This window comes from Papio anubis, chromosome 4 (genome assembly GCF_008728515.1).
Source record: "Papio anubis isolate 15944 chromosome 4, Panubis1.0, whole genome shotgun sequence".
Taxonomy (NCBI): domain Eukaryota; kingdom Metazoa; phylum Chordata; class Mammalia; order Primates; family Cercopithecidae; genus Papio; species Papio anubis.
Genome location: NC_044979.1, coordinates 60,614,223 through 60,626,996, shown reverse-complemented (window position 1 = coordinate 60,626,996; position 12,774 = coordinate 60,614,223). Strand labels below are relative to the sequence as shown.

At 33.1% G+C, this 12,774-nt stretch overlaps 1 protein-coding gene across 5 annotated transcripts in view; it reads left to right on the top strand.

The window, feature by feature from the left end:
* The window catches only part of HGF (hepatocyte growth factor), a 70,805-nt gene that overhangs the window by 41,715 nt on the left and 16,316 nt on the right, over nucleotides 1-12,774 (top strand). For 4 of the 5 annotated variants that reach the window (XM_009203538.4, XM_009203537.4, XM_009203536.4 and 1 more), the window contains exons 10-12: nucleotides 2,499-2,626; nucleotides 6,928-7,030; nucleotides 10,442-10,575. In XM_009203538.4, coding sequence (XP_009201802.2) covers nucleotides 2,499-2,626; nucleotides 6,928-7,030; nucleotides 10,442-10,575 — 365 coding nt within the window. Of the gene's footprint in view, nucleotides 1-2,498; nucleotides 2,627-6,927; nucleotides 7,031-10,146; nucleotides 10,351-10,441; nucleotides 10,576-12,774 lie in introns of those variants that run through there. The other variant, XR_002521116.2, reaches the window with a different exon arrangement.

Genomic DNA, 12,774 nt, shown 5'->3' with positions numbered 1-12,774 from the left:
GAAAAAACCAAAGAAACACAGAGAATATTAGTTATAAGGGACAAAGGAGATAGTGTCACTGCCATTCACATTTTTGTTAACTTCTAATGACTCGTAATACCCAATAAGAAATTGTGTATATGAAGATACCTAGTGAAATTCATCTGTAAGAAAAACAGAATGGTTATAAACATTTACTTCACAGACTTCACAAGTGAAACTTAAGTATCAAAAGTTACCTGTTATATTTTGGCAGAATTTAAGTCATCATTTCCTAATTTTGTTATTTGGTTTAAATAACCAAACATAAATATTATGAAACAAAGCTTGTGCTGTGTTACAAAACTGATAAAATCTAACTCAACATTTTTCTCAGGACATTGACTTACCATTTACTCTTTGTGATCCAGTAGTGAGGGGTGTACTGGTCAGGCGTCTCTATTAAATATTAAACATGGAATATTACTTGCCCTGGTACTGAGACCTTACAAATGGCAATTTTTGGAACACTGTAACTGAACAATACTGCCTCCGATGAATCTACACAAATCATAAAATCAATTCCCTTTAGTAATTATAAACCATCCTTTCTTCAAGTGAAAAATAAGGACTTAGTAAAAATATCTCGGCAAATCTTGACTTTCATTCTTGCTTCATCTAGATTGACTGAGGTGCTTCTAATACAGATGTTAAAGTCAGTCCACACTAAGACTTTGATAGCCCTCGATTTTCACTTAATTAGCTTGTCTAAATGAGCAATCCAGAACTTTGGGAGGATGAGACAGGAAGATGGCTTAAGGTCAGGAGTTCAAGACCAGCCTGGGCAACAAAGGGTGACTCCATCTCTACCAAATAATAGAAAATAAAGCCAAAGTGTATGCAAAGTTTATGTAAAATTTAACACACATATTTTATACTGACATAGATTTTTAAAAGTATATGTAACTATAAATTGCTTGTCTTACCTATTCTAGTTAATAATTGTATAGGAAGGCTAAAGGTTTGAATATGGGTTATGAACACTTAACTATACCATGGCTTTAACCACTGGTGGCTGATGTTCTCATATCCTTAAATAATAGTTTGTGTCAGGACTGACTTTGATTAGATAAGACTATTACTTGTTGACTTTCTAACGCAACACAAGCTTCTTCCTTAAAACTTTCTCAGTTTTGGCCGGGCGTGGTGGCTCATGCCTCTAATCCCAGCACTTTGGGAGGCAGAGGTAGGCAGATCATGAGGTCAGGAGATCGAGACCATCGTGATTAACATGGTGAAACCCCGTCTCTGCTTAAAAAAAAAAAAAAAAAAAAAGCCAGACATGATGGCGGGCGGGCGCCTGTAGTCCCAGCTACTCGGGAGGCTGAGGCAAGAGAATGGCGTGAACCCGGGGGGCGGAGCTTGCAGTGAGCTGAGATTGCACCACTGCACTCCAGCCTGGGTGACAAAACGAGACTCCGTCTCAAAAAAAAAAAAAAAAAAAAAAAAAAAAAAAAAAAAAAAAAAAAATTCTCAGTTTCGAATGGTCCATTTGGATATTAATATAATTGTATAATAGTACTTCTATTTGGAGCTAAGTGATACAAACACTGGTTTCCAAAAGATTGAATATTAATTATTAACAAGGAATCTATGAAATAAAAGCACGTACTTGTTTAAAATTAGACAGCATATTTAATAGATTTTATTTATCATGAAATCCATATTTTATTTAATGTGAACCTTATTTATATTGATAGAAAACCATTAAAATTCTTTTACATACAGGGATTATTAGCATAGATTTTTTTTCTTATTAGGAATTCTAAGTTTCTAATTAAAATACTGGTAAAATGAAGAATATACATGTACTACATTGACAATTTGTTCTATAGTTCGTTTTTCTATAGTATAACTGGGCCTTAATTTTACAGAAATATGTATAAAGATTTTAGGTAGCCTCTCTAAATCCATAAAGAATTGCTTTGTAATTAAAGTAAATTGATGCAACAAATTAAATAAATTAAAGAAATGCAGAACTCAAGGAAAAAATAGCTATCATAATTTTCGTGGGACATATTTGAATAGATTGAACTTCCATTTTAAATGAGAGTAGTTAATGACTATTGATAATAACATTTCTTCCACATGTTGTTTCTACACAATATATGGGTCATGAACATGTAATAAATAACAGGCCAATGTTTTGAAATGGTACCAATTGAGAGTCTAAATCTTGAGACTGAGTGAGAAGAATGCAGTGGTACCGTTTCTCTCTTTTATGAAGCGGTAATGTTTGGGTGAAACTCTACACCTGTGGAAGGAAAAAAAATATTAACATATGACAGCATTTATTTCAGTAATTTGGGCAGTGTCAGTTATGTATACTGAATATTAAATTGTTATAGCTATTTTAAGTGCAAAAACTTAGAACTCTATTTATAAACATGATACATTCTAGAATTCTAGCAATGTAATAGCTCTGACTTCACCAACGTAAGAACTCTGGTAATTTACATTAACATGCTTATTCTCAATAGGGACCTACGAGAAAATTACTGCCGAAATCCAGATGGGTCTGAATCACCCTGGTGTTTTACCACTGATCCAAACATCCGAGTTGGTTACTGCTCCCAAATTCCAAACTGTGATATGTCAAATGGACAAGGTAATAGCTGACATTCTGCAGGGTGGGCATGATTAAATTCAGGGGAAATGCCTAAAGGGAGGCCACATTTTACAGCATAAAATCTACTTCTTGCTGCACTGGTTTTGCTGGCTAGCAAACAAAATCACCAAGTTTGAAGTTGAGTTTTTCTTATATGTTTATTCACTCAACATTTATTTATTTAGCTGAGTGTATGCTACTGACAGCCACAGTTCTAAGCCTTGGAGATATACCAGTAAACAAAACTAAGTTATCTGATCACCTGGAGCTAATATCCAACTGATAGAAAATAAGCAAAATAAAAATGAGAATGGGAATATTACAGCAGTTTGTCATAAGTAGTAGAGAGAAAAATGTCTCAGAGTTAGAAAAGAGGGCTGCTGCTCTTTTATATTTTAATGTTCAGGGAAGATCATACTTATTATGTTAACATATAAGAAGGAGCCAAGGGCAGTGAGGGAGCAGCATGTGCCATGCACATATATGTGTAAGAGTATTCTAGATAGAGAAAACTGCAAATGCAAATGGTGTGAGATGAGGGAGTTCTGGGAAAGTTAAGTAAATAACCACATCACTATAGCTAGTACAAAATAAGTAAGATGAAGAGTAGTAGGAGATGAGATTAGAGAGGCAATTGGGCTAAAATTGTATCAGCCTTTCAGGAATTGTAAACGTTTGTACTTTTGCTCTGAAAGAGAAAGGACTCTTAGGGCTCTGAAAGGAGAAGTTACACAACCAAACTTAAGTTTTAACTGGATCACTTAAAAAGTTACACAACCAAACTTAAGTTTTAACTGTAATCACTTTAAGTGATTACATCACTTAAAAAGGATCAGGTAATAGAATATGAAAATTTTGGATTCTGGAGAGTAAACATGTTATTGCTTATCAGATAATTCATTCATAGGGGAAAATATTAGTTTTATGGAATTTAAGTACCTTTCCTAAATTCTCAAATTGGCACATTGGGATTAAATCTGACTCTCTTTACATTGACCTTTTCATTCTTTCATCCTTTTTTCCTTTCATTCATTCTTTAACACCACATTATATTACTATTCTTTAACAATATATTGCACAATTGCACCTGATATATACAACAAACTGCTAGACTATGGGACAATTTAAAAATAAAGAAGCCATAGACCTTCTACTCAAGAAAAACACTGTTAGCTAAATCAACATTCAGCTGTGGAATTTTAACTGTCAGTTATGTTGTTGTTTGACATTGCTGAGCTAATAGTATGTGTTGTTTTATATATCTATAGAAAAATGTTTCTATTTATATCTATTGAAAAATACCTAGATCTAAGTAGATAGATCTATCTAACGTTCTAAGTGGATGCTTAGATGTAGGCATTTTTCTAAAAACAGAAAATATAAGTGCTACATATAGTTAGATGAGTGGAAACATTTTTCAAATCTTGCAACATCTGAATTAACATATATATAAATATTCTTCCAACTGAATATTAAAAAACACTATTAAAGAAAAATGAAAACTGATTACAGAATTTCTTTAAAATGTTATAAAACACTACTTATTATAATACTATGTATTATACACTTAAGGCAGTAAACAATATAATTTATTTAAATATTTATATTGATATCATAGAATGTATTTACAGTTATTTCAGTCTTAAAATATATTCTAGTGAGAGTATATACAGTCAGATATACAATCAGAAAATTGTGTCCAAAAATCATCTGGATTTTTTTTCCTTCTCTGTATTAATGGTATACATATGATATATACATAGGCATATTTCTGTCTTTATTTCCATCTTTCTGGATATTATTTTTTGAATATTTAAAACCTTGATATTGGATAATAGTCAATACTATATGAAAGGGTAAATTCAGAGAACTGTCCTTTTCTCTTGCTTCCATGTCATTCCATTTCTACTTTCTACTCACCATTGCAAGTAGACAATTTCATTACTTTCTTGTTTATGGCTCTTGTGTATTTTCCATTCTTTACTTTTTTGGAATATATGTATAGGTTTGTTACATAGGTAAACTTGTGTCATGGGGGTTTGTTGTACAGATAATTTCATCACCCAGGTACTAAGGCTAGTACTCATTAGTTATTTTTCCCGCATAAAATCTTAATGTTGATGTAAATTTGTAGATGACCTTTCATAGTCAAATGTACAGTTTTCATTCATATAAAAATTAAGAATCTTAAATATAAAAAGTCACTTTAAAAATTTTTGGTATTATTTAAAAATATAGAGTATTTTTAAAAATAGAATAATTCTTTTAAAATTCGGAATGCAATATATAGATATATAGGGAGAGATAAAATCTTTTAAATTTTATTTATTTATTTTGAGATAGAGTCTTGCTCTGTCACCCAGGCTGGATTGCAGTGGCATGATCTTGGCTCATTGCAACCTCCGCCTCTGGAATTTAAGCAATTCTCCTGCCTCAGCCTCCTGAGTAGCTAGGACTACAGGCGTGAGCACCACACCCAGCTAATTTTTTATATTTTTGGTACAAATGGGGTTTCACCATGTTGGCCAGAACTCCTGACCTGAAGTGATCCACCTACCTCATCCTCCCAAAGTGCTGGGATTACAGGTGTAAGCCACAGCGCCTGACCAACTTTACATTTTTTGAAGAACTTGATTTCTGACTGCATTTCTTTTGATTAAAAATATGAACAATATGGCCGGGCATGGTGGCTCATGCTTGTAATCCCAGCACTTTGGGAGTCCGAGGTGGGCGGATCACTTGAGGTCAGGAGTTTGAGACCAGTCTGGCCAAACATGGTGAAACCCCATCTCTACTAAAAATACAAAAAATCAGCCAGGTGTGGTGATGCATGCCTGTAATCCTAGCTACTCAGGAGGCTGAGGCAGGAGAACACAAATTGCTCAATTAAAAAAACGAGAAACAGAAAACCTCATGGAGCATAGTAAGAGACACAGGAGTCAGTTTAAAGGGGGTTCCATTGGTCAAATTTGGAACAATTTGAGCATCAAAATGAATAACAGGAATAGATTATATATCATATGAAATAAAAAGAAAATCCCCTGGTCCACATTTCATTTACTACTTCTACAGCTAGTGCTAGCACTTCTACTACTAATACCTAAATGAATGGGGTAAGGGAAAAGGAAAATTTTTTATTTACAGAAGAATGCTAACTAACAAATACAAAGAAATGTTAGAAATAGCAAAATAACCATTTTACCATCAGCATGACAAAAGTGTTTCATGCAAAATTCATTGATGTATGCCTAAGCTATTTTGTGAAAATTTGTTTGGCAATAGGATATTTATTCAGACTCAAAGACCCCAACTGATTTTTTGTTAAATACAAAGAGGAGTTTTTCTTTTGCACCACTTAACCAAGTGATCAAACACATCACCAGTGATGGAACAAAGTGACATCATGTGCCACAAGATGTTATGCTCTAAAAAGGACAAAGCATCACTGATGCAATATTCCTGTTAAGTATCTTTAACTTGGTTTTATTCATGAGAAAATAAATCAAACAAACTGAAGTTAAAGAGCATTTGTAAAACAGCTGACTTGGGTGATTCAGAATGTTAATGTCATAAAAGACAAAAATCAAAACATAAGGAATGTGACTAGTAGATGAATGCTTGTTATATTACTTTTCTATGGAATGAAATTTTTCAGAAGAAAATGTTGGGATATACATGTGTTATTCTAAAAATTCTTATTTCTTTGTTGTTCCAAGGGCCACTTATTTAAATTATTTTGTTTTTAAATTATTATTTGTTACATTTGAATTTGCATAAATCCTTATTTTGATGAAGATATTGGACTTAAAATAAAGACATTTTAACCTGAGATATTTGAGTACTTTTGATTTGTACAGATTTCAAGTACTTTAATTTTTTTTTTTTTTTTTTTTTTTTTTTTTGAGACAGAGTCTTGCTCTATCGCCCAGGCTGGAGTGCAGTGGTGCAATCTCAGCTCACTGCAAGCTCCGCCTCCTGGGTTCACACCATTCTCCTGCCTCAGCCTCCCGAGTAGCTGGGACTACAAGCGCCTGCCACCACGCCCAGCTAATTTTTTGTATTCTTTTAGTAGAGAGAGGGTTTCACCGTGTTAGCCAGGATGGTCTTGATCTCCTGACCTCGTGATCTGCCTGCCTTGGCCTCCCAAAGTGCTGGGATTATACGTGTGAGCCACTGTGCCCAGCCCTTTCAAGTACTTTAATTTTTATGTTGATTTCATGATTCTGTATACTCGTAAAAAATGTTTTTGTTTTATCTGCCTTAATAGTCGTTAGATTTATTTCTGTATATTTTATGTCTAGATTGTTATCGTGGGAATGGCAAAAATTATATGGGCAACTTATCCCAAACAAGATCTGGACTAACATGTTCAATGTGGAACAAGAACATGGAAGACTTACACCGGTGTGTAAATTTCTTCCTTTCAAATATATAGAATTTAGTGATACCAACAAATTGTATACTTAGATATGTACATTGCTATTTCTTTCTATTCTTTTATATATCATGGTAAACTAATAAAAACATTAGATTGGTTTTGCTTTACAACTCATCATAACATTGTTTCTCTATGTAGCAAACTTTTAAATATACAATTCAAGTTAGTAGATATTTATTGAGCATTTAGTGTGTGTTCTGTACTGTAATTGCTATCATGGGGAACATCAACAAAAAGTGGATAATATTTTAGTTCCAACCTCTAAGGAGGATACAGTCACATTGACAAAATAATTACATAATTTAATAAGACAGTGTATAATTAAGTGGCAAATCTTGTGTTTGAAATAGTGTATTTTATGGGATTATTGTTTTCATATTTAATAATTGATAGTTTATGACAAATCAATGAATAATTACTCATATATAATTTAAATATCTAAAATACTAAACCTTAACTATTAAAAATGTGTAATGACAGGTTTCCTTATGAACTTTGATACATAAAATTTTCCAATAATTACAGGAACATATATGTAATTGAAAAAAATCTACAAATTTTAGAGAATTACAGATTTTTACCATAGATATACTCATAGACAGAGAAGGTAGCATCTATTCAGCCCTAGCAATAGTGCTAGTGTTTACAAAATTGTGAAAGCAGTATGACACATAATTGTGACCTAAAGCAGATTTTTCATAAACATCCCAGAGTATATGCGCTAGAATAAAAGAAAAAACAAGTTACAGTCATTTGATCGAGTGCCTATAACATGGCTGCTTTACCTGAGTTATGCCATTTGACCACCACAATCCTATAGGAAAGATTCCTATGTGTGGATAGGAATTTAAGGGCTCAGAGAGATGGAGTGACTTTGCTTCAGTCTTTTAAGTTCCTTATTCTCTTCCAAAATGTATTCAATAGGGGATTATATTGTTTCAATTAATTTACTTCACACAAAAAGAATGGTTCTAAAATAATGCTGTCCAATATAAAGATAATGCAACTCACAAATGTAAGCGACATACGTTCTGTTAAATTCCTAGTAGCCACTTTTAAAGAGGTAAAAATAAACAGGCAAAGTTAATTTTAATATATTTTATTTAATTCAATATATCTACAGTTTTTCATTTCAATATGTATTTAATACAAAATAATTGAAAATATCTTTTACATTATACTCTCATGCTGCATATTCAGAATCTGGTGTCTGTTTACACTTACAGCACCTGTCAATTTGGACTGGATCAATTTCTCACTAGCCATATGTGGCCAATGGCTACTATATCGACACTGTAGTTCTAGGACTTCAAAGAGCAGCAGAGTTCTGTCCTTATAGATCTCCCACTCTAGTGTGGGATGCAAGCAAACAGGAAATACCATATGAACACTATGAAAGATAGCATATTTTATGCTATGGGAATGCGAAGAAGTGCCTATTCGGACATAAGTGGTCAGGAAGGCTTCTTAAAGGAAGGGAAATTGACTGGGATGTACATGATGAGTAAGAATCGGGCGAGGGAAGTAGAGGAGGAAGAGGACATTAGACACAAGAAATCGTATGTGCAAAGGCCAAAGCATTAGGTTATTTGAATATAGGAAATAATTGCGGTTAGACTGAAAGAATGTAACTTGGTCAATGTCCACAAAGAAGGAATTCACAAAGTGAATTTTTTACGTGTTTATTTTTACCTCTTTACAACACCATATAGAGAGTCTTGTAAGCTCAATTAAGAAATGTAAATTTTATCCTGAAGATTAAAAGGATGTATTAAATAATTTTAAATAAGAATTGGCATGATTAAAATAAATGCTAATTTCAGCACTGCTATTTTTTAAAGCATTTTTAGAAACATGCAGTGGTGGGTGGGGCAGATTGCTCTTACGGACTTGTGAGATATAATTGTTCTCATCTTCTTTCAAAAATGTTGCCTTCAGTGATTTTACATTAGAAGCTTGAAATTTTCATGGTAGAAATATTTGCATGACAGAAATCAGCAACAGCTACAAATGAGGACTCCTCATCTTCATCCTCAACATACACATACCTCAAAGTACCAGTTGGTAAACTTTTACCAGCATGCCACTGAAAATATGGGATATATTTATTTAGAAACTATCAATGGGTCCCTAATAATACTTAATTCATCTAGTTTAGGTTTGACTTTTGGAAACAATTTGTAGGAAATTGATCAAGGATTAAGTCACATGGTATCATTTTGGCTTAAGGACAAACTTTGTAAGTAGGAGATAGAGCATGGCGGTTTTGAGCACTGACTCTTAAAACAGCTGTGGGTTCAAACCCCAGCTCTAGTGTTTGCAAGCCATGTGACATTACACCAATTAGTTGTCCTCTCCAGATTTCAATTTCCACAAATGTAATATGGTATAACCTTAAAGACTGTCTCATAAGATTGGTCTAAGGTTATATCTATAAAGAACCTACAACACAATCTGGCATGTAATAAGTACTATATGTGTTTACTATTATTCTTGGTCCAGAAAAATGAACCTTGTTCTGGAAATATAGTCCAAGTTTCCATATTCAAGCTTTTTAAAGTTTTATTTAAAATTATACATTAATTATATTCAAGCATGGTAGCAATTAATAACTGGAAACAAATTCAGTAAGATGCATAGTTTTAATGACTTTTATGAGCAGTCAGAGTGACCACGTAGAATTGACTTCATTCATGTTATTGAGGTAAATGTAAATATTGATGTTACATGAATGAAAATGGCCGTATAAAATAATTTACAGTAAATTTACAATCTTTGCTTTTCTTTTGTAATAAATTGTTAAGATGTAAATTAGAAATAACGTATTGCTCAGTTATCTGTCAGAAAATAATATTTTATAACCATATGACCCGTATAGTTTAGAATTTTAATTATTTAATTAACACATTATTAATTTCAGTATATCTTGTACTCTGTCATAGTGGTATTGCTAGTGATGCTTCATTTGTATCTAAAATGTAAAAAAATACTTGTATAATAGCTTGTATTTTTATGTACTTTATAGTTTTAATCTTTGCCATCTGCTTGCTTTAGACAATGTTTCTCTTATTTCTATGCACAGAAGTATTGTTACCATGCCACTGGGATTCTCAAATAGAGGCAAAATCACAAAATCTAATATGCCAGTTATGGAGCCCTCTTCCGGATTTCCAAGTTAGAGAGTCTGCTTCTAAAGTGTAGGAACAACAGCAGCAACAAAACAGACCTCAAACAAAATAGCTAAAATTCATCCCAAGTAGAAGGTTATACTGTATCTACAGTGAAAGTAATGTGCTGAGATTATATCTTTTTGTAATATTTTGTGTCTCTTGGATGGAATGAGCATCTTGTGATGTGCAAACCTGTTGTTTCCGCAGTCATATCTTCTGGGAACCAGATGCAAGTAAGCTGAATGAGAATTACTGCCGAAATCCAGATGATGATGCTCATGGACCCTGGTGCTACACGGGAAATCCACTCATTCCTTGGGATTACTGCCCTATTTCTCGTTGTAAGTACACTTAGGGATTGGTGTCTTGTGAAATATTTTAAATATACTACATTTCATCTAAAAGTTGCAAATAATATAGGTGGTCTGGCATTTATTCCCAAATGAGGAAGCTCTCCAGAGAGCAACACTCACAAATGCACACAACACACACGCAGACACACCACATGGTCTCTTTCTCTCTCTCCATCTCTCTTATAGATAAGAAGAAATTTAACATTTTAAAGGAGATTCTCTTCCCTCAGAAGATTTCCATTTGGATTCCAAAAGCATTAATTGCCACAGTTCTAATATGACTGGGCTAGAAATATCTCCCCAGTCCCCAACACCAGTACTCCCTGTTCGACTTCTGAATATAGCAGAGCTCTCAGCAAAGTTCCCAGCCCACTAAAAGAGCCATGAGCAGATCTGAACTAGTGGTACTTCTATTTCCTTCTCAGTTCTTTAACTTAAGACTAAAGAAGGGCCTGGAGTTTTCCACCCAGTTACCTGATTCCCAGATGGCTTTGTTAAAAGGATATTAGTGCATAAAGTAAAAGTTATATAAAAAACATGTAATACCTGTTTGACATAGTTCATATAAAATACATGTCTGGTATAATTCATGTTAAAAAGTCCCTAGATATCAATAAGAAAAAGATGTGAGAACTCAGGAGAAAAAAGTAGAAAATAAGTCTTCAAGAATATAGCTAAGAAATAAATGAAAAGACATTAAAATGTATTAATAGGAAAAAAAATTTTAAGACATGAGAAGTCACTTCTACCTGTCAGGTTAGCAAATAAAATGATTGTAAATATCCAGTATTAGTGAGGACCTGGGTAATCAGGTTGTCTCAATTCTGTGCTACTTAGAGTGTGAATTCAAAATCCTGCTTCGAAGTCAGTTTGATAAAATGTATCAAAAGCAGTAATAATGTTGACATAGTCAGGATTTTTGAGCCTCTCCACACCGACATTTTGGGCTAGATGCTGTTCTGTGCATTGTAGCATGTTTAGTAGTATTCCTGGACTCTATCCACTAGATGCCAGTAGCATGACACCTGCCCCAAGTTGTGACAATCAAAACTATCTCTAGACATTGCCAATGTTCCCTGGAGGGCAAAATCATTTCCACCGGTGACCAGTGATATAAAGTAATATGTATTGAGATGGAAGTGTGTCTTAAATATGTTATTGAGTGAAAAATCCTTTTTATAAAGCTGTGCCAGTAGAAAGAGACCATTTTACTATACTATGTATCTGTAACTCTATGTTTACAACAAACATCCTTTACCACAATGTTAAACCACATTCTCTTTAGAAAGGAAATACTTTTATAGTTTGATAAGAACTTTGTTTTAAGAAAGTTTTTCTTGTGAGACCAGCCAGTAGTAGCAAGTTCCTTGAGAACAGCAGCAAAATTGTCTACTCTAAAAAGAGAGATTAAATTGAAGAAATAATATGTTGCTTTTAAAAAATGAAATACAAACATAAGTCTATGTTTTTCTAGAATTTCTGTCAAATTAAAGTGGTAAATTTCACCTTAAATGGAAATAACAGTTGTGTTTTATGAAATTCTAGCATTAAAGGAAACTTTTAAAATACGATGTTAATCAAGTCTACCTATAATTAAGACTTGGAGCTGCTCCGTCTATTTTTAATAGGTTGGGAAATTCTCTATAAGAATAAATAACTAAATATATTATATGCTTGCAAATAAATGGCATTTCTAATAAGTTTATTTTCATATTATCAGCCATGATCATAGCCTTTCAAACTAATTTGTTTTCCTAATGTTCTTCACTTTTCCCATATTAAGGTTGACACAGCCCCAATGTTAATACTAAAAGAAACACATCTACCTTTTCAGAGAATGCCATACAAAAATACTTACAAATTATTAAAAGATTATTATTTTTCTAAGTCCTAGTTTTATAGCACTATGTTTTTGTTCACTCTCTATGTTTAAGACTAATAGAGGCTCATAAAATAGACAATGGTGTAGGAAGAAGGAAAAAGGCAATTATCTGCCTTCTAAAACAGGTTATTTTGCTTCCTCTACAGATTTCCAGACTTTTTAAAGACCACAGCAGCTCTATCTAGCACACATGCATGGTTAACAGTGAAATGTCCTGTAGAATCTCAAGGCACTGTGATTTGGTTTATAATCACAAACCAAGGGAGCCAGGACTCTAATAATTTACAAGTTTTCAAAAAATTTTT